This window comes from Oncorhynchus kisutch, linkage group LG9 (assembly GCF_002021735.2).
Source record: "Oncorhynchus kisutch isolate 150728-3 linkage group LG9, Okis_V2, whole genome shotgun sequence".
NCBI lineage: Eukaryota > Metazoa > Chordata > Actinopteri > Salmoniformes > Salmonidae > Oncorhynchus > Oncorhynchus kisutch.
The window spans coordinates 26,683,803-26,706,062 of NC_034182.2; the positions used below are offsets into that span (position 1 = coordinate 26,683,803).

Genomic DNA, 22,260 nt, shown 5'->3' on the forward strand with positions numbered 1-22,260 from the left:
TTGTAAACAACAGCTGGTGCACGATAGCTAAGGAAGTCTCAAGGTTTTGCTCGCCTGAGGTAGAGTATCTCATGATAAGCTGTAGACCACACTATATACCGAGAGAGTTTTCATCTATATTCTTCGTAGCTGTATATTTTCCACCACAAACCGATGCTGGCACTAAGACCAGCTGTATACGGCCATAGGCAAACAGGAAAATGCTCATCCAGAGTAGGCACTCCTAGTCGCCGGGGACTTTAATGCAGGGTAACTTAAATCCATGTTACCTCCTTTCTACCAGCATGTTAAATGTGAAAACATAGGGGAAAAAAACTCTAGACCACCTTTACTCCACACACAGAGACATGTACAATGTTCTCCCTCGCCCTCCATTTGGCAAATCTAACCACAATTCTATCCTCCTGATCACTGCTTACAAGCAAAAAATCAAGCAGGAAGAACCAGTGACTTGGTCAATAAAAAAGTGGTAAGATGAAGCAGATGATAAGCTACAGAACTGTTTTGCTAGCACAGACTGGAATATGTTCATGGATTCTTCCGATGGCATTGAGGAGTACACCACAGTCACTGGCTTCATCAATAAGTGCATTGATGACGTCGTCCCCACAGTGACTGTACGTACATACAACCAGAAGCCATGGATAACAGGCAACAGGCTACACGTCTGTAGCCGTGAAGTGCTTTGAAAGGCAGGTCATGGCTCACATCAACATCATTATCCAGAAACCCTAGACCCACTCCAATTTGCATACCGCCCCAACAGATCCACAGATGATACAATCTCTATTGCACTCCAGACTGCACTTTCACACCTTGACAAAAGGAACACCTATGTTATAATGCTGTTCATTGACTACAGCTCAGCGTTCAACACCACAGTGCCCTCATCACTAAGCTAAGGACCCTGGGACTAAACACCTCCCTCTGCAACTGGATCCTGGACTTCCTGACGGGCCGCCCCCAGGTGGTAAGGGTAGGTAACAACACATCCGCCATGCTGATCCTCAACACGGGGGCCCCTCAGGGGAGCGTGCTCAGTCCCCTCCTGTGCTCCCTGTTCACTCATGACTGCATGGCCAGGTACAAATCCAACAGCATCATTAGGTTTGCCGATGACACAACAGTGGAAGGCCTGATCACCGACAATGACGAGACAGCCTATAGGGAGGAGGTCAGAGACCTGGCCGTGTGGTGCCATGACAACAACCTCTCCTTAAATGTGATCAAGACAAAGGAGATGATTGTGGACTACAGGAAAAGGAGGACCGAGCACGCCCCCATTCTCATCGAAGGAGCTGTAGTGGAGCAGGTTGCTTCAAGTTCCTTGGTGTCCACATCACCATCAAACTAACATGGTCCAAGCACACCAAGACAGTCATGAAGAGGGCACGACAAAACCTATTCCCTCTCAGGAGACTGAAAAGATTTGACATGAGTCCTCAGATCCTCAAAAGGTTCTACAGCTGCCCCATCGAGAGCATCCTGACTGGTTGCATCACTGCCTGGTATGGCAACTGTTCGGCCTCCGACTGCAAGGCACTACAGAGGGTAGTGCGTACGACCCAGTACATCACTGGTGCCAATCTCCCTGCCAACCAGGACCTCTATACCAGGCGGTGTCAGAGGAAGGCCCTAAAAATTGTCAGACTCCAGCCACCCTAGTCATAGACTGTTCTCTCTGCTTCCTACATTGACATATTACCTAATTTACCTCGGCTAACTGGTGCCCCCGCACATTGACTCTGTGCCTGTACCCCCTGTAATAGCCTTGCTATTGCTATTTTACTGTTGCTTTTTAATTAATTTGTTATTTTTATTTCTTTATTTTAGGCATTTTTATTAAAACTGCATTGTTGGTTAAGGGCTTGTAAGTAAGCATTTCACTGTACCTGTTGTACACCTGTTGTATTCGGTGCACGTGACAAATACAATATGAATTGATTTGATTCACCCCGTTATCATCCAGAAGGCGAGGTCAATACAGGTGCATCAAAGCTGGGACCGAGACTGAAAACATCTTCTATCTCAAGGCCATCAGACTGTTAAACAGCCATCACTAGCACACAGAGACTGCTGCCTTTATACATAGACTTACAAATCACTGGCCACTTTAATAAATGGAATACTAGTCACTTTAATAATGTTAACATGTCTTGCATTATTCATATGTATATACTGTATTCTATACTATCCTATTGTATCTTAGTATATGCCGCTCTGACATTGCTCGTCCATATATTTATATATTCTTACTTCCATTCTTTTACTTAGATTTGTGTGTATTGGGTATATGTCGTGAAATTGTTAGATATTACTTGTTAGATATCATTGCACTGCCAGAGCTAGAAACACCATCATTTTGCAACACCCGCAATAACATAAACACGTGTACGTGACCAATAGAAAATGTGATTTAATTTACCTCCGTCCCTCTGTCTGTCCCTCTGTCTGTCTCTGTGTCTATGCCCTGTCCATGATTCTGTGTACATGTCCCTCTCCTCCTCTCTCTATGGCACCTTTCCATCTCACTCCTTCTTTCCCTTGGTTTCTTTCCCTCTATTCCCCCCATCCCCAATCTCCTCTGTTCCTGATTAACTTATGTAATGTGGAGCGAGAGGATGTGCTAATAACAAATCTGCCTCAAATCCCCCAACATGCAAGTCAGAGTCAGCTAAAAAAAACACACGTGGATTTGTAACGCGGGTCTGCAAAAAATTAAATGGGCTTTAGCGTGTTTTAAGAGGGCCCAGGCGGTGGTAGGTCTGAGGTTTGGGTAAGTGGTAAGAGAGGAGAGGTCTTTATGTTAATATTGTGTGTGTTTGAGCAGCCCCTGCTGGAGAGAAGTGGATTTGCATTAGTGCTTATAGTACAGTCGTGGCCAAAAGTTTTGAGAATGACACAAATATGAATTTTCACAAAGTCTGCTGCATCGGTTTGTATGATGCGAATTTGCATATACTCCAGAATGTTATGAAGAGTGATCAGATGAATTGCAATTAATTGCAAAGTCCCTATTTGCCATGCCAAAACGACATTTCCACTGCATTTCAGCCCTGCCACAAAAGGACGAGCTGACATCATGTCAGTGATTCTCTCGTTAACACAGCTGTGAGTGTTGACAAGGACAAGGTTGGAGATCACTCTGTCATGCTGATTGAGTTCAAATAACAGACTGGAAGCTTCAAAAGGAGGGTGGTGCTTGGAATCATTGTTCTTCCTCTGTCAATCATGGTTACCTGCAAGGAAATATGTGCCGTCATCATTGCTTTGCACAAAAAGGGCTTCACAGGCAAGGATATTGCTGCCACTAAGATTGCACCTAAATTAACCATTTATCGGATCATCAAGAACTTCAAGGAGAGCGGTTCAATTGTTGTGAAGAAGGCTTCAGGGCGCCCAAGAAAGTCCAGCAAGCGCGAGGACCGTCTCCTAAAGTTGATTAAGCTGCGGGATCGGTGCACCACCAGTACAGAGCTTTCTTAGGAATGGCAGCAGGAAGGTGTGAGTGAATCTGCACGCACAGTGAGGCGAAGAGTTTTGGAGGATGGCCTGGTGTCAAGAAGGGCAGCAAAGAAGCCACTTCTCTCCAGGAAAAACATCAGAGACAGACTGATATTCTGCAAAAGGTACAGGGATTGGACTGCTGAGGACTGGAGTAAAGTCAATTTCTCTGATGAATCCCCTTTACGATTGTTTGGGGCATCCGGAAAATAGCTTGTCCAGAAAAGACAAGGTGAGCGCTACCATCAGTCCTGTGTCATGCCAACAGTAAAGCATCCTGAGACCATTCATGTGTGGGGTTGCTTCTCAGCCAAGAGAGTGGGCTCACTCACAATTTTGCCTAAGAACACAGCCATGAATAAAGAATGGTACCAACACATCCTCTGAGAGCAACTTCTCCCAACCATCCAGGAACAGTTTGGTGACGAACAATGCCTTTTCCAGCATGATGGAGCACCTTGCCATGATGGAGCACCTTGCCATACGGCGAAAGTGATAACTAAGTGGCTCGGGGAACAAAACATCAATAATTTGGGTCCATGTCCAGGAAACTCCCCAGACCTTAATCCCTTTGAGAACTTGTGATCAATTCTCAGGAGACAAACAAAAAACCTACAATTCTGACAAACTCCAAGCATTGATTATGCAAGAATGGGCTGCCACCCAGAAGTTAATTGACAGCATGCCAGGGCGGATTGCAGAGGTCTTGAAAAAGAAGGGTCAACACTGCAAATATTGACTCTTTGCATCAATTTCATGTAATTGTCAATAAAAGCCTTTGACACTTATGAAATGCTTGTTATTATACTTCAGTATTCCATAGTAACATCTGACAAAAATATCTAAAGACACTGAGGCAGCAAACTCTTTGAAAATGAATAGTTGTGTCATTCTCAAAACTTTTGGCCAGGTACACATTCATACAAGGTCCAATGCCAACAAGCTCTCACAGTCTCACGTCAGCATCAAACGTTCAAAAATTTCGAAGTCATTCCAAACGTCAAAGTGTTTGGTTACTTCTCTGTATCGTTTCAAAGTTTAAGTTTAGCCATTAACTCCGAATGGTTAAGGTTAGGCATTAACTCCAAATGGTTAAGGTTAGGCATTAACTCCAAATGGTTAAGGTTAGGCATTAACTCCAAATGGTTAAGGTTAGGCATTAACTCCGAATGGTTAAGGTTAGGCATTAACTCCAAATGGTTAAGGTTAGGCATTAACTCCAAATGGTTAAGGTTAGGCATTAACTCCAAATGGTTAAGGTTAGGCATTAACTCCAAATGGTTAATGTTAGGCATTAACTCCGAATGGTTAAGGTTAGGCATTAACTCCGAATGGTTAAGGTTAGGCATTAACTCTGAATGGTTAAGGTTAGGCATTAACTCCATATGGTTAAGGTTAGGCATTAACTCCGAATGGTTAAGGTAAGGGTTAAGGTTTTAAAACAAACATTCTAAAACAACTTTCTATCGCTGGATCCAAACATGCATCTTTTGGAACCAGAGGCAGATACAAGCAACCCACCATCCCCATCCACAAGGCCCTTAACTTAGCCATTCCCTAGCTAAACCAAAGCTTACTTGAAGGTAACAGCGCTCACTGTTGCCCCTAGTGGCCGGTTTCCACATCATCTCCTGACGTCCTCAGACATGGATGGACCTTGAATACTGACTTGCATCACAGGTGACCTGACTGGTAATGCAGACTATTATTAATAAAAACATGTTTTTTAAATCTCAACATCAAATCATTTCTGGGTAACAATTAACCCCTTAGAGTTGATGTCCACATCCGACATACATCAAATTTGCGTAATAAAAAAATCCCCATCAAGGTCTGTTTTAGCAAATTTGTTTGTATGGGCTGCGTCTCAATCCATCTCATCCACCAATGGCAGCCTTCTGCATCTGTGGTGGAAGATGGATGAGCTACAGAGGTGTTTGTCAGACCACGAGAGAGCTCAAGAATCGGCCTTCTCACGAAAACGATCTGCCATCTTCTGTCTGTAGCGTCCGAACAGTTTGGGCTACACACTAATATGACCCGCTATGGAAAGGTGAGACTCTTTTGCTGTTTTGCTCTCGGATGGACAAAAATTCAAAATTGCTTCTTAGCAAAAAGCTATTTCTTAAGCAAGAATTTTTCTTGGACTATCTGGGAATGGCCTGAGTGAGGGGCCTAATTGGAGGACCTTAATGGGAGGGGGACATGTAATCTGAAACCTACTGTTATTGGCAGAGATGTGGGCAAACTCTGTTCGTTATTGGGCTATTAACTAATACTGCCTGGTGATGTCACCAAGTGATCTGAGATCAGTTTTGCCTTTTGCATCATAATGAATACGATTAAATGAACAGGGCCGCCTGATACTAGGTCAGTCCTACTCGGAGAGGGTAAACTCTTCTCAGGTTATAGCATGTGTTTTCAACTCACTAGATTCATCATATTAATACAAGAAAGAAGGACTACTAAACTAACATTCTGACCACTGTCATTATAAAAGGAGTTCACTGGTTGGTTAGAGAGTGACTAACAACTGACGTTTTACTCGGGCCACCCCCTTCCAGCATCGGGGAACATCCCCCGCCTCCCCTGCATGCACGCACCCACCACATCTATTTCTAAGGGCACAAGCACTGTTCAAGACACAAACTGTTCACACCCCTCTTGTTGGTGGAGAGAATTTTGCAGGTTTAAAGCATATTTCCTGCAATTCTACACATTTTGTCATGGGGTGCAAAGAACATTTTGTAGTTTTAAAGCAACTTTTCTTGCAATTCTATACATTTTGCCATGTCTAATGTGTTTTTATGATATTTGAGTGATAAATAAACTCACATGGGCTAGTTGACCTGGACATAACCCGACAAGTTATAAATAGCTATCTAAGGTATGCAATGACTAACGTGACAAGAGGAACTGATGATGCACTACCCAACTTCGCACCTTCTGCATTCTACTAGTACAACTTTCAAGAGAAAGTTTAAAGCCGGACTAAGCCCCCCCCCCCCCCCCCCCCCCCCCCCCCCCAGGAGGCACGCACCACAGTTTGGGAACCACTGACCTAAAGCCACTGACCTAAAGATAGAGACAGCACCCATTTCTAAGCTAGTGAGAAATCAATCTTAACCTGTAATAAACACCACAGCAACATGGATTAATTTATTTATTTTTAAACAATAGAAACGGGGTAGACAGAGTGGAGGACCAAAACAAAGAGAAGGATTCGAGGGGGCTACCAATGAGAATAGCCTACAGCAGAGGAAAGAAAGAGAGGGATGAGAAGGATGTCTACGATAAATGGGTGTGCAGTTGTGTCCTGTGGTTGGTGTGTTGGGTGGCTCAGCCTCCTGTCCAAACGATCGTTCTGTTTAAATGGCTGTTATCCTATTAAGAAACACTGCTGATGTCCTGCAGAGTTGATATAATCAGTTCAGGGGGAGTCATTGTCTGTGTGTGTGTGTGTATGTGCGTGCGTGCGTGCGTGTACGCATGTAAGCTTGACTGTCTGCGTGAGTGAGTGAATGGTTGTGTGTGTGTGTGTGTGTGTGTGTGTGTGTGTGTGTGTGTGTGTGTGTGTGTGTGTGTGCGTATGTGCATCCATGCGTGCATGTGTGTGTAAGCATGCCTGCCTGTGTTAATATGTCTGTGTGTGATGGAGAGTTTGGGCCGGGCACGCGTCCTGATACAAGTCTCCTACCCTCCTAGTCCTAGGCTAAGGGATGCAGCTTTGGGTTCATTCATTTCAACACAATCATTCCTTTTTGGAGTGAAGGGTACTTTTTTAGGGTACTTTTTCTTCATTTCCTTAATTTTAGGCCTTAGAGTACCGAAGGGTGCTACTTTCTATCATTCTCTGTTTAAGTCTTCCCCTCCCTCCATTAATTCATTCCCCAATTGCAGCTCAGAGGGCAGCGTGGTTATTATTGTCCCCCACAATTAAATCGGGGAGGGGACTGTGGATCTGTCTCCGTCTGTTAGTGCATACGTTAGCCACACACGATCTCAGACAGCACTGGCCCGATCTTCACGAAACTTGGCTGAATTATTTGTTTTGCAATAGAGATCCGGCATTTACAAAATTACACTCATTGGCCAGATGGTGGCACTATAACAGGAGATTTGAAATGCAAACATTGAAAGATCACGCCCCGCACCCAATTTGACCTAGTCAGGAAATTCGGTTCATAGGTCACTCTCCTCACAAGGAAAGAAATTGCCCTGGGACGCATAAGGTCTGCCATGGTGGATTTTCCGCCATTTTGAAGTTTGTGAAAAACATGCTACTCTTCTGGCACCGAATGACCGATCTACACAAAACTGTGGCACCTATGGACAAAGGTCTCGTAACGCAGTAAACCTTTACATGGGCGTGGACCAATAAACCTTTACATGGGCGTGGACCAATAAACCTTTACATGGGCGTGGACCAATAAACATTCACATGGGCGTGGACCAATAAACATTCACATGGGCGTGGACCAATAAACATTCACATGGGCGTGGACCAATAAACATTCACATGGGCGTGGTCTGGTACATATATGCATATAAATCAGTCAAGGATATTCGTATTGTAAAAAATTAAGTACACATGTTGCAAACACTGTCAAGACTCACCATATGTGAGAACATTCATATCGACCACACGGTGGTGCTATAACAGGCACATGTTTATATCTCTTGATCTGTTTGACTCAGAGTGATGAAATTTGGCACACATGCTCAGGGATATGAGTCTAACTGACCCACGCGATATCTGACATCACTGGCCCAATTTTGATGAAACTTGGGTGAATGATGCGTCTTGCCAAAGAGATCTGACATTTTCAAAATTACACTGATTGGCCCAAGGGGGTGCAGCATCATTCGTGGGGGACAACATGTTTACTGTCGCCATGTTTATTGATGAACCTGGTGGGGAGAGGGACTGACTGGCTGTGTTTAGGCGCCCCAATGGACTCCTGCTTATTTAATGAGGTGGCATGGGCCCTGCCATGTCTGGGGCCCTCAGATCCGAGGAATCCAGGATGCAAGGAATCGAGGACAGATTCATTGAGAAAGAGCTGATGTGTGGCCCCTGGGAGGACCCAATCTTTGTCAGACAAAGGTGAGATGGAGACATTTGGTAAAATTCCTCGCATCCTCTCTCTTCGCCTCCGCCTCAACTGTATTGGAGGAGAGGGTCTAAGGTCCTTCCCTTCTGACCTTCTCCTCCAATGAGATTTGAGGAGGTGAGGAGCTAGGATGTGATGAATCAAGGAAAGGTGCCACTACATTGTGTAAAGAAGGATTTTTAAGCCTTGAGACAACTGACAAATGGATTGTGTATGTGTGCTATTCAGAGGGGGAATGGGCAAGACAAAATATTTAAGTGCCTTTGAACGGGGTAAGTGCCAGGCACACTGGTTTAAGTGTGTCAAGAACTGCAATGCTGCTTGGTTTGCATGCTCAACAGTTTCCCGTGTGTATCAAGAATGGTCCACCACCCAAAGGACATCCAGCAAACTTGACACAACTGTGGGAAGCATTGGAGTCAACATGGGCCAGCATCCTTGTGGAACACTTTCAACACCTTGTAGAGTCCATGTCTCAACAAATACAAGCTGTTCTGAGAAGGTGCAACTCAATAGTAGGAAGGTATTCTGAGAGTGTCTGAGGACCTGGAAGATATTTCTGAGAGTGTCTGAGGACCTGCTATTTAAGGGTACTGTCCCTCGTGGCTTCACATTGTTAGCTCAGGGAGATATATCTATGAAGGTTTGTGTGTGGGCAACTATGCATGCCGTATTAACTCGGTAACTCTGTATTAACTCCCTCAATAGATCCACCACATATAATTGTTTTTACCCCTTTTTCTCCCTAATTTCGTGGTATCCAATTGGTAGTTACAGTCTTGTCTCATTGCTGCAACTCCCGTATGGACTTGGGAGAGGCGAAGGTCGAGAGCCGTGCGTCCTCCGAAACACAACCCTGCAAGCCACACTGCTTCTTGACACAATGCCCACTTATCCCGGAAGCCAGCCGCACCAATGTGTCGGAGGAAACACCTTTACACCTGGCGACCGTGTCAGCACTGCGCCCGGCCCGCCACAGGTGTCCCTATTGCGCGATGGGACAAGGACATCGCTGCCGGCCAAACCCTCCACTAACCCGGACGACGCTGGGCCAATTGTGCACCGCCTCATGGGTCTCCCGGTCGGGGCCGGCTGTGACGGAGCCTGGACTCGAACCAGGATCTCTAGTGGCACAGCAAGCACTGCGATGCAGTTCCTTAGACCACTGCGCCACTCGGGAGGCAATCCACCATGTTTTGAGGATGATATCATGGGCTGGATCTTATAGTGCAAACAATTTCATTAACTAATGATAGATAATACTATTAACAGTAAGTTAATGAGTGAATCAGATAATTGGATGGGATTTATCATTTTAGGTCATTCAGAGTTTATGTGACTGTTTGTCATATCATTCTTCATACAGGGCGCCATTCCTTCGCTGGGAAATGTTTGGCAAAATTAGAATACACCCACTTCTCCAGCCACTAAGAGAGAGAGAGCGAGAGAGTGGGCGAGAAGGGGGAGAAAGAGAGTGAGAAGGGGGAGAGAGAGAGGGAAGGGAGATATAGAGAGAGAGGGAGAAATGGAGAGAGAGGGAGAAAAGGGGGAAAGAGAGAGGGAAAAGGGGGAGACAGTGGGGGAGTGAGAGAGTGAAGATAATGAGGGAAAAAAATGAAAAAGAGGGAAGTAGGAGGTAAAGAGCGGGAAAAGGATAAATAAAGAGAGGGATGAGAAAGAGAGGGAGAGTAAAGTCCTTATTCAGGGCGTTTCTGTTCACCAGTCACATCAAGGCTCCAAATCAATCCTGCAAATTGGTTTGCTCCTCAACAAGGTTACCAAATGACGGTGGGATGGAGGAAGAGAGATAGATAGGAGAGAGACAGAGAGAAAGGAGAGAGAGAGAGCGAGAGACAGAGACAGACAGACAGACAGACAGACAGACAGACAGACAGACAGACAGACAGACAGACAGACAGACAGACAGACAGACAGACAGACAGACAGACAGACAGAGAAAGGAGAGAGACAGAGAGAAAGGAGAGAGAGAGAGCGAGAGACAGACAGACAGAGACAGACAGACAGACAGACAGACAGACAGACAGACAGACAGACAGACAGACAGACAGACAGACAGACAGACAGACAGACAGACAGACAGACAGACAGACAGACAGACAGACAGACAGACAGAGAGACAGAGAGAGGAGAAAGAGAGAGAAGGAGAGAGAGAGAGAGAGAGAGAGACAGACAGACAGACAGACAGACAGACAGACAGACAGACAGACAGACAGACAGACAGACAGACAGACAGACAGACAGACAGACAGACAGAGAGACAGAGAGACAGAGAGACAGAGAGACAGAGAGAGAGGATAGAGACAGAGAGAAAGGAGAGAGAGAGCGAGAGATAGACAGACAGAGACAGACAGACAGACAGACAGACAGAGAGAGACAGAGAGAGGAGAGAGAGGAGAGAGACAGACAGAAAGGAGAGAGAGAGAGCGAGAGACAGACAGAGACAGACAGACAGACAGACAGACAGACAGACAGACAGACAGAGAGAGACAGAGAGAGGAGAGAGACAGAGATTGTGGTGGTGATATGGGTGACTATAGATGGGACAGTTTAACTGGGGAAGGAGTGAAGGACTTCTGTTGATTGCTGGTTGTTACTGGAAACAGAATGTCATCCGTATGTAAAAAAAAAAAAATCTTCCTTCTTTAAATTTTTTCCTTGTGTGTGTGTTTGAGAGCGAGCGTGTGTTTGTTATGACACAAGAGAGAGAGAGAAGACAGATAGCCTCCGTGTGTGGGCGTGTGTGTGTGTGTGTGTGTGTGTGGTTATGTGTTCATTTTCCTCACAGCAGACACAGATGCTCTCCTAACCCTGTCACAATGAAATGTGGGCTCCATTTCCCGCCATTCCCCAGCTGAGCCTTTGGAATTGGAAAATAAATAAATAAAAAATGGAATGAATAAAAAATGGTCAGCACTTCCAATCTGTTATTCTTCTCCGCTGACCCGGAGTGTGTGTGTTTGTGTATATGTACACGCATTGACAAAAAGGTGCTATCTAGAACCCTTCTGAGTTCAATGCAGAACCCTTTACACAGAGGGTTCTACATGGAACCCAAAACAGCACTACCTGGAACCAAAAAGGATTCTCTCTAAAAACCAAAAAGGGTTCTCCTATGGGGACAGCCCAAAAAACCTTTTGAGTTTTTTCTAAGAGTGTGTGTGTGTGTGTGTGTGTGTGTGTGTGTGTGTGTGTGTGTGTGTGTGTGTGTGTGTGTGCGCACATGCGCTTGTATTCGCTATGTGTTCACCTATGCTTTATCTGTGTGTGTCTGTCTTCTAATCCACAGGAACACTTCACCCCAGAGTGCAAGTTCAAAGAGAGTGTGTTTGAGAACTACTATGTGACATACTCGTCCATCCTGTACCGGCAGACCCAGTCGGGCAGGGCCTGGTACATCGGCATCAACCGGGACGGGCAGGTCATGAAGGGCAACAGGGTCAAGAAGACCAAGGGGGCCGCCCACTTCCTGCCCAAACTCATCGAAGGTGCAGTACAGTAGGAAGTTAATTATGGTCATTAGTTGGCTCTGTCATTTTGTCACGTTTGCTTTTCGTGATGCACTCTGGTCTCATTTAAAAAAAAAGAGTTTTGTTCTGTTCAATATTATTCTGTCTCCCTCTTTCCCTCTTTCCTTTTCTCACATCCCTTCCCTCCCCCCTACAGTGGCTATGTACAGGGAGCCGTCACTACATGAAGTGGTGGTGGTCGCCGAGCTGAGTTCGCCCAGGAAAATGGCCAAGGCCTCCGATTCACCTGTGCTGCAGAACGGCAAAAAAGACCCGCCCTCAAAAACCAAAACCTCCTAGCGCACAGAGAACACAGAGGCGGTCATACGGGCACTGGGCACTGGCAAGGGCACCTAAAGGAACTACAGGGATGATATATAGAAGCAATGGAGCTACTTGATGGTAGCATTAGAAGAACTCTATCTCCCATAATGCAATAGTGAAGGGTTGGGGAAATAAATGCCAATGGAACCCTTCTTTAAAGACATGGTGTCCCCCCCACCCACTGCAGCCCCCTCCCCTTCTCTTACCCAACACCGCCCCTGTATGAGTCTGAGATTTCAGAGCAATAAAACTTGAGGAATGAGGCTGGGTGCGTCGTAGCATGCACTGGTCACGTCACAACTATATACACATCCACTACGGGAAATTCCTGGAAAGAAGACCGACACCTGTCATCAGCATCGTCTGTTTTTAATCTACGTCACTTCACAACGAACAATGTCTTCCTGTTTTTATTACACAGGGTTGTCACGGTTAAATGTTTCCCCCCTGCCCCACTGAGCAGCGGGGGGGGGTCCTATTGTTCTACATTCCCAAAGCTTCCATCCATACTAATGTAAGGTTGATCCAGGATGCGTCTGCACCCTATTTTCAATATAGTGCACTACTTTGTGTGGGTTGTGGTCAAAAGTTGTGCACTACAAAGGGAATAGGGTGCCATTTTGGATGCAAGCCCAAAACATCCTTTTGTTCTTAGTTATCGGTTAGCAGGTCTTCTCTGTCCGTCAGCACCTTTGTGACCATAGCTATGTATCTCCTCCATACTTAAAAAAAATATATATATTTCCCTCGTTAACCTCAGTTTTCCACTCGGCAGCACAAGAAAAACACTCCTTGTTCCTCTCTAGGGCTGTTTAACAGCAGCTTCCACTGATCAAAATCTCCCCAACTCTTGAAAGAGAGAGAGAAACCTCCCTGCTGCACTGAACTACACACACACACACGATTGTGTTCACACACACACACACACCGGCTGGGCAGCAGAGGGAGAGGGTGATTGTGTGCGGGTCAGAGGTTGAAGAATGATGACGATATAATCAGTGAGATGGTGTAGATGTTCTGGGAGTCTGTTTGTCCATGTAGGTTATTATTAAACTGACTGCTTTACCCTCTCTGTGCCCAGCCATGCGTTACACCATCCTTTAACCACACTAGATCATTTCTCTAGCTCATGTCCCTAACATGCTGACCACACCGCCCGCGTCGCGTGCGCAAGCATTGCAAAACAAATGTACACATACATGTTATTCAATCATTGCACCCACACTGCTAGCCAGGTGCTAGAATAGAACTTGGTTCTATTTGTGACGCTTGATGCGCTACAAGTCTCGCCTCTCCTATCTCCTATTGGTTTTTAGGAGCATATTCCCACGTGGGCGATTGAAAAATGAACTGAGAGCCACACTCCAGTCCTGTTGGAACCTGTGCATTTCAGGTAAAATAACAACCCAATTTTTATATCCCAGGACAAATTAACTAGCAACAGCAAGCTAGCTAGCTAAATTGCCATAAATGTTTAATGCTTTTCGACCTTTCCCCAAATTAATATAGTTGGTTCAGAGTTCGTTTTGATATTTTAACCTGGGTGTCCTGATCGCGTCTGGTGTTCGCGTCTGGTGTGGGTGGACAAGATCAACATGCGCGCGAACGGTCTGGTCAGCATGTAAGCCAGGGAGATACAGCACACATTCCCACTGTGGGGTTTATTTTCTGGTTGGGTATGTGATATTGCAGGACAGTTGTGGTTCTTTTCAGAGGGCTACAACCTCCTAGCCCGGGTGCCAGCCAGTTTCCACTGTCAAAATCCTTATGGGATTGTCATAGCAAACAGACTGGCACCCGGGCTAACGACCTCCTAATTCCACGTTGATTTCTTCTTGTTAATCTCTACTTCATATGTAATAAGCAACTAGTATGCACTGAACCTCTCCAACACTGGGTCAAGTGTGTTAGTTATTATGCAAAGGAAACAAGCCTTCTTTAAAAACGCACATCTCGCCATCGTGTCTCATAGGGGGCGTCCAAAATGGCACCCTATCCCTATATAGTGCACCACTTTTGACCAGAGCCCTGGTCAAAAGTAGCTCTCTACAGGGGAAAGGAACCATAGACTATTATCAACCTGTAACTTGTGCTGTCAATGTCACACCCCATGCTGCACAACAAGGATGTTGCTAATGGTAAAGACCGGATGCTAAAGGCACAGACATAATACAAAGAGGGCGATGGCTTAGTAATAAGGATGAGAACGCAAAGCTAGAAGAAGCTACATGTGCTTCCTCCTCCATTTAAAAAAAGAAGATTAGCCATGAACAATCTTTCTGCCAGTCAGTGACGTAAGTCTATAATTCTATGAGTGTTTTTTTTGTTCATGTTGACGTGTTTACTGGAGGGATTTGAGCTCTGTATGCATCCCATCCCAAATTGCACCCTAGAGCCCTATGGGGACTGGTCAAAAGTAGTGCACTATGTAAGGAACAGGGTGCCATTTGGGAAGTATCCAGAGCTAGAGCAGAGTGGTAGATAGGGAGGTCCTTATTTTAGACTGAGCATGCTTGTTTGGTCGAGCAAAAGGAGAGAAAGGAAGTAACGAAGGTTCAGTCAGAGAGAATTATGATGGCTTCTCCCCGTGGCAGACCAGGTAATCCCAAATAAGGTGTTGACAACAGGCATCTCTCTCACACACACACACACACACACACACACACGCACGCACACACACACGCACACAAACAACCTGCTGTGAAGATTTGTAAGCTGTATACACTGCAGTGTTGCAACCCTACTGGACCAATGTTGTACAGTCCACCTTCATAAGCAGCAGAAGATAGAGGCCTACAGGGTGTCTGTCTGTCTACGACTGTGGCTAAAACTTCCTTACCACCCCCCCCCCCCCCCCGGGTGCTGAGACAATAGGCTCACGTTAACACAGACACATACAAAACACACATTAACACACCACGCCTGATCCACTGATTCCGCAAGCTAATTTCCAAGCACGTCCTTCTGAAGAAAGGTTTTGAAAACATGAGTCTCTGGGAAGATTCCCAACTAAAGGGTGTGAGACTGTCAGGTGAGGGGGAGGAGGAGACAGGGGGGAGGGAAAGGAGAGGAGAGAAAAGGAGGAGATGGGGGTAGAGGGAAGGAGAGGGGGAGGGGATGAGGGAAGAGGTGAGCAGAGCAGCGAGAATAAGAGGATACATTAAGCGAGGGCTTCTACTGGTTTATCAAACCAGTCAATGTTGAATAAGGTCAGTGAATCCATAAATGGGATTTTTGGGAAATAGCTAAGAATCCTGTGATTTTACTGTTTTCTTTAAGGGCTGGGAAGATCTGTCGCAACATATTATTATTATAATACGCCTCTCCAATGTCTTTCCTTGGCATAACGTTTCCATCACAACTCTCCAAACGCACCTTGATAAGCGTTAGTTACTATTAGCTATGAGATTAGAGTGTACTGTAAGTAAGTTAAGGGCTAACGCTGAGTAAGTTACCTGAGTAGCAGCAGATGACGTACGAAGACAACGCAGTCGTGATAGTACACTGATACCCACTAGTCCCTTGGCCATGCAATAGAGTACTGTCCTCTTCAGCTGGTTGACATCACGCTACATTAGAGGTAATGACTGTGAGTGCGTTTACGTGTGTGTATGTCATTGTTATTACACATCACATCTGACCGGGGTGTGTTCATAAGGGTATGTTTGTGTCACTGTAGGGATAGGTGCAACTTTACACCACATTCAATTTGTTCTAACATCTAAAAACGTTTTGTGTGTGTGTGTATATACACATGCATGTACAGTATATCTATGAACACACAAGGTGTGAGCACCTGTACGTACATGTACATAGCCACAGGGTGCTTTTATGCTAGTGTATGTAGGTAGGTTATGGAGTGTATGGTGGCAGTTTATAACATATCGATGCAGGGGTATAATGGATTGTGTATGGCTCTAATCTGACGTAGCTGACGAGTCGGATTCCTCCTCTTCTCGTGTTAATCTGACATCAAAACCAGCAGGGTAGACGCTTCCGTCTTAAAATGTACACACATGCCCACGCACACACGGAACAAAACAAATCAAGTCCGACTGTATTCAAAGTTGACTTATTAACATCTGCGTCTAAGTTTCAATAATGAAGATGGGATAGCATCCAATAGCATATTGTAAATGGTACTGTACAGTAGAGGAGGATTATGTTGTTATTCAGATGGACTGCTGTTTTATATAGTCCCGTAGATGTTGGGTTTGCAGTGTTTGACCTTCTTTCATTAGATGCAGAGGGGAGACTATAAATATGTGTATAGAGTGGCAAGTGTGTGTGTGTGTGCGTGCGCGCGTGTGTGTTTGTGAGTTCATGGATTTCTGTGTGTGCATTCATAAGTGTGTGTGTGTGCGAGTGTGTTTGTGAGTTCATGGATTTCTGTGTGTGCATTCATAAGTGTGTGTGTGCGCATGTGTTTGTGAGTTCATGGATTTCTGTGTGTGCATTCATAAGTGTGTGTGTGTGTGTGTGTGTTTGCGCGTGTGTGTTTGTGAGTTCATGGATTTCTGTGTGCGCATTCATAAGTGTGTGTGCGCGTGTGTGTTTGTGAGTTCATGGATTTCTGTGTGCGCATTCATAAGTGTGTGTGTGTGTGTGTGCATTCATAAGTGTGTGTGCATGCGCGTGTTTGTGAGTTCATGGATTTCTGTGTGTGCATTCATAAGTGTGTGTGTGTGTGTGTGTGTGCGCGTGTGTTTGTGAGTTCATGGATTTCTGTGTGTGCATTCATAAGTGTGTGTGTGTGTGTGTGTGTGTGCGCGCGCGCGTGTGTGTTTGTGAGTTCATGGATTTCTGTGTGTGCATTCATAAGTGTGTGTGTGTGTGTGTGTTTGCGCGTGTGTGTTTGTGAGTTCATGGATTTCTGTGTGCGCATTCATAAGTGTGTGTGTGTGCGCACGCGTGTTTGTGAGTTCATGGATTTCTGTGTGTGCATTCATAAGTGTGTGTGTGTGTGTGTGTGTGCGCGTGTGTTTGTGAGTTCATGGATTTCTGTGTGTGCATTCATAAGTGTGTGTGTGTGTGTGCGCGTGTGTTTGTGAGTTCATGGATTTCTGTGTGTGCATTCATAAGTGTGTGTGTGTGCGCGAGCGCGCGTGTGTGTTTGTGAGTTCATGGATTTCTGTGTGTGCATTCATAAGTGTGTGTGTGTGTGCGCGTGTGTGTTTGTGAGTTCATGGATTTCTGTATGCGCATTCATAAGTGTGTGTGCGCGCGTGTGTTTGTGAGTTCATGGATTTCTGTGTGCGCATTCATAAGTGTGTGTGTGTGCGCGCGCGTGTGTTTGTGAGTTCATGGATTTCTGTGTGCGCATTCATAAGTGTGTGTGTGTGTGTGTGGTGTGTGTGTGTGTGTGTGTGTGTGGTGTGTGGTGTGTGTGTGTGTGTGGTGTGTGTGTGCGCGCGTGTGTTTGTGAGTTCATGGATTTCTGTGTGCGCATTCATAAGTGTGTGTGTGTGGTGTGTGTGTGTGTGTGTGTGGTGTGTGTGTGTGTGATGTGTGGTGTGTGTGTGCATCATAAGTGTGTGGTGTGCTGTGTTTTTAGCCGTGTTCAACGTGTTCCTTGAACTGTTAAAGTGTTGAATACATCGAAGAACAGACGCCCTCCTCATCATCTCTTCATATCCTACGTCTTCCTTCGGCCAATCAGATAACACCTCAAGTCATTCAGCTTGAATTACTGTGTCTAAAGACGGCCATTCATCTCGTTTTTTAATTGTTTAATTGTCCCCCCCCCTTTGGAGGACAAAGTAACTTTGTTACAAATACATTTTAACATACATGGTTTTTTAAAATATATTTTTTGTTACATATTCTAACATACACTGAGTGTACAAAACATTAAGAACACCTGCCTAATATTGAGTTGAACCCCCCGTCGTCGTCCCGTCGTCCCCCCGTCCTCAGAACAGCCTGTATTCATCAGGGAGTGGACTCTACAAAGTGTTGAAGTGCTCCACAGGGCTGCTGGCCCATGTTGACTCCAATGCTCCCCACAGTTGTGCCACGTAGGCTGGATGTCCTTTGGGTGGTGGACCATTCTTGATACATCATTTGGATACATTGGATTTTTTCTAAACATTTGGATTCATAGTGCTCAGACATGTCCAGTACACATGATATATATTATTTTCAGTCACAACTACTACAGATTATATTCACCCCCCCCTCTCAGCCCTTCCCACCCATCTCCATAGACCATCCTCTCTTGATTTCTTTGTGTCCTATATATGTCTTACATAGATTCTGAACCTTTGTAATCCCATATTATCAACAGATTGTGATTCAAAAATGAACATTTTAGCTAAGAGTATTATTATGGTGTTGATTGATTGACTATGGCTTTCCAGAACGCCCAACAGTGCTATTTGTAAGGTTCATTCTGGAACACTGACTTTTTACCCACTCCTGAACCGGTGACCAGAATCAAGCTACATAGGGGCAATACCAGAATAAGTGATCTAATGATTCTGTCTTTTCGCAGCAAAATATGCTCAGCTGAAATGGGTGTTTGCCCTGTATACTGTACACAACATTCTGTTTGTGGCAGGAATTTACCATCATTTTAATTGAAAAACATATTTTTGAATCAAGCGTCGTTTTGTGTGTCAGTTTATAAACCACGTGCCATGGAATCGGGGCATCGAAAATCTATTCCAAACTATTTTGCAACCTGTATAGCGCCTCCATTCATCTTTTTGCTAGATACTTTATCTGTCCATCCCATGGTTTACCTGACCACATACAGTACCAGTCAAACGTTTAGTGTCCAAAGCTGTCCTCAAGGCAAAAGATGGCTACTTTGAAGAATCTCAAATATAAAATAAATTTTTGAGTTGTTTAACACTTTTTTGGTTACTACATGATTCCATATGTGTTATTTCATAGTTTTGATGTCTTCACTCTTATTCTACAATGTAGAAAATAGTAAAAAATTAAGAAAAACCCTTGAATGAGTAGGTATGTCCAAACTTTTGACTGGTACTGAAACATTGGATTAGAAAGATAAAGAGCTGGATTTACAGCTGCTAAACTCCCCATAAATTGCTCCAGGATTTCACGTGCCTCCCTTTAGAACGTGTATGACATGACATTAATACATTCATTCTGACCGTGTAAGTGGGAGAGAGCTGGTGGACGCTTGTGCATGCTTAAGTATGTGTGTGTAAGGCCGTTCGAATATGTGTGTGTGTTGTGACAGATATGGTTATTAAACAAGGTTAAGCGTTAGAGGTTCTGTGCAGGAGTACACTTCACACGCTCAGTTTGCCCTTGGTTCCCAGGGGGACTTCTCTCCCTCCCCTCCGTTTCTCCCGCCTTCTCATCCTCCATTTCTCCCCCAGTCAGAGAAAGAGAGAACTGCAGTTTAGGTCTTCTGGAGGACTCGGGGGAGAGGGATGGAGAGAGAAAGACAGAGAGAGGGAGAGGGAGAGAGTCTTCCTGTATTGATCCGTCTCCCGAACACAACTTCCCTTCAACCTGAAGGCAGAGGCTGTGCGCGTGCGCACGCATCTCCTCTGCATCCCATCTGTCTGTCTGTGTCCATCTCTGTGTACGGCCTGTCTACAGTACATGTATTTTAAGTGTGGAAATGTGTCTGTTCACTCCGTGTGCGCTCCTGACAGCATAAGGGTGTGTGAATGAGGAGAGGAATACGTGGAGAAGCCAAATCAATGAGCGCTAGTCCTCGGGCAGAAAGCAGTGAACTTCATTAAAACATGCAACGCAGAGGATATATCTAGGAGAGTGTTTAACGACTTAGCAAATATAAAGCTAAAATGTGTTGTTTGTCAGATCTTTTTATTTTTCTAATGTTTTGTTTGTGAGTGAGTGGGGTTGCCGTCACATGTCTGTGTGTGCTCCTTTGGGGTGTAGTCTTTCACCCCACATCTGCAATGCAGTAGAAAATAGACACAAAAAAAACAGAGAGAGATGAACCAGCCGCCTCGTTCTCAGATATATATATATTCATTTTTTAAAAGCCTGACCCAACTCAGCACTGAGTTTAATGCTAAAATACCACTGGCCCGTAGCTATCTCCAATCCCCCATCCTATTAGACCTTGGAGTAACGCTGCATTTTAAAAGGTATAGTGCTCTCCTGAAGCACATCTGCAATGCACACACAGCACTTCTGCATGGAGTCGGGCTGGGCTGGCGCAGATGTAAATTGCAGAGGTCACCTTTAAAATAAGAGCTAAGCTGGGGAGCTGCCCAGAGGTACTGTATACCAGACCTGGGTTCAAATACTATTTGAAATCATTTCAAATACTTTATCATGGCTTGATTGAGCTTGCCCGGCATAATGGAACCAATAGAATACTGGCATGAGTGCAAACCCCTCCCATTGGGCACTTCATGAAGACTAGGGCAAACAAACACTCAAACTGTTTGAAAGATTTACAATAGAATTTGAGCCCAGGCCTACTATAGTATGACGGTACACAGTGGCTTCGCATAGTGATTGTACATTGACTATGCTAAAGGGAAGATGTACTACTGTTTTAAAAAGTAAAATCTTGTTGCTGAAGACAGCGATTGATTGATTGTCATCGGTGGGGGTATTGTTGTTGGGGATATTGTGATATTGTGACTGTTGTACAAAACGTTATTTTGAAGTGACTGTATGTCTCTATTCAACCTGTTTATTTTCTAATCAGACTCTGACGTGCGCCACCCACCCAACATTGAACCTCAACCCGACAATGCAAACTAAAAGACAAACAGAAAAGTAAAATATTAGTGAGTGATAGAGTGCAAAGGAGGAAGGATATTCACCTTTTGGCTACAATCAAACTGGATGACCTCTGACCTATGAACCTTGAAAGGAATCTAACTAGCTCTCCAGCAGCATGTACACTGCTCGCTCACCGTCTCTCTCTCTCTCTCACACACACACACACACACACACACACACACACACACACACACACACACACAGTATAACCCACGTGTGTGATTTTGCAATCAATCAAAGTGGTCTGCTTTGTACATTGGAGCCCCTAGAGTTTTGTATTGCATGGATGATCCAAGTTATTGTGATGATGATAATAATGAAGTCTTCCAAAAAAGGATTTTAAGAAAATCTCCATATAACTTTTTTTCTCGTCTTCCAATGCAAAAACAGTGCATCAGTCTTCCAGCTGACTAAAAAGCCACAATGACACTATTTTTGTAACAAAACAATGAGACTATAAATAAACATGGACGACAGGAAAAAAGAAGGGAATGGGAGGTGGGACAATAAAGTTCTATCTATCCAAGGTTGATTTGAGCACTATAGCCTACGGCAGCAGAGAGGGTCACAGACAGACCGTACTACAAGCATGCATGCGTCCAACATTTACTGGAAACATCAAAAAAGAAAGTCAAGGAGTCCTCTATTTACTCTCCCCTTCCCTTTCCCCATAAACACCTCCTTGAACCCTTGTCTTCTCTGCATTTGCAATATGATCTGTATTCATTTCTATAATAACTTACACAATGTCAAGGGAGGCATATTATTGGATATAATTGAATAAAAACTAATATATTTGTATGATTGTAAAAAAAAAAAAAAACTGGTCTCCTGGATTTGCTTCTTTAAATTGTGTTCTGTGCTTTCTTTCATACTTGTTACAACTACGTAAATAACCAAGGCTATATCCTGTTTGACAAATAACTAATGTCTGGTCATTCACTTGTGCATATGACTACGTAAATAAGATATCATTGATGACTACTTAATTAAGATATCATTGCTGAGCATATCTGATAGATGAACAGTCTGATTCCCATATCTCC

The 22,260-nt window shown here is 44.6% G+C and overlaps 1 protein-coding gene across 1 annotated transcript in view; it reads left to right on the forward strand.

Annotated features, from left to right (window-relative positions):
• LOC109896497 (fibroblast growth factor 14-like) overlaps positions 1-13,914 on the forward strand; it is a 95,193-nt gene extending 81,279 nt beyond the window's left edge. The window contains exons 4-5 of the mRNA XM_031831351.1: positions 11,926-12,124; positions 12,303-13,914. Coding sequence (XP_031687211.1) covers positions 11,926-12,124; positions 12,303-12,445 — 342 coding nt within the window. The 3' untranslated portion in view covers positions 12,446-13,914. The remainder of the gene's footprint in view (positions 1-11,925; positions 12,125-12,302) is intronic.
• Positions 13,915-22,260: the final 8,346 nt, after the last annotated feature.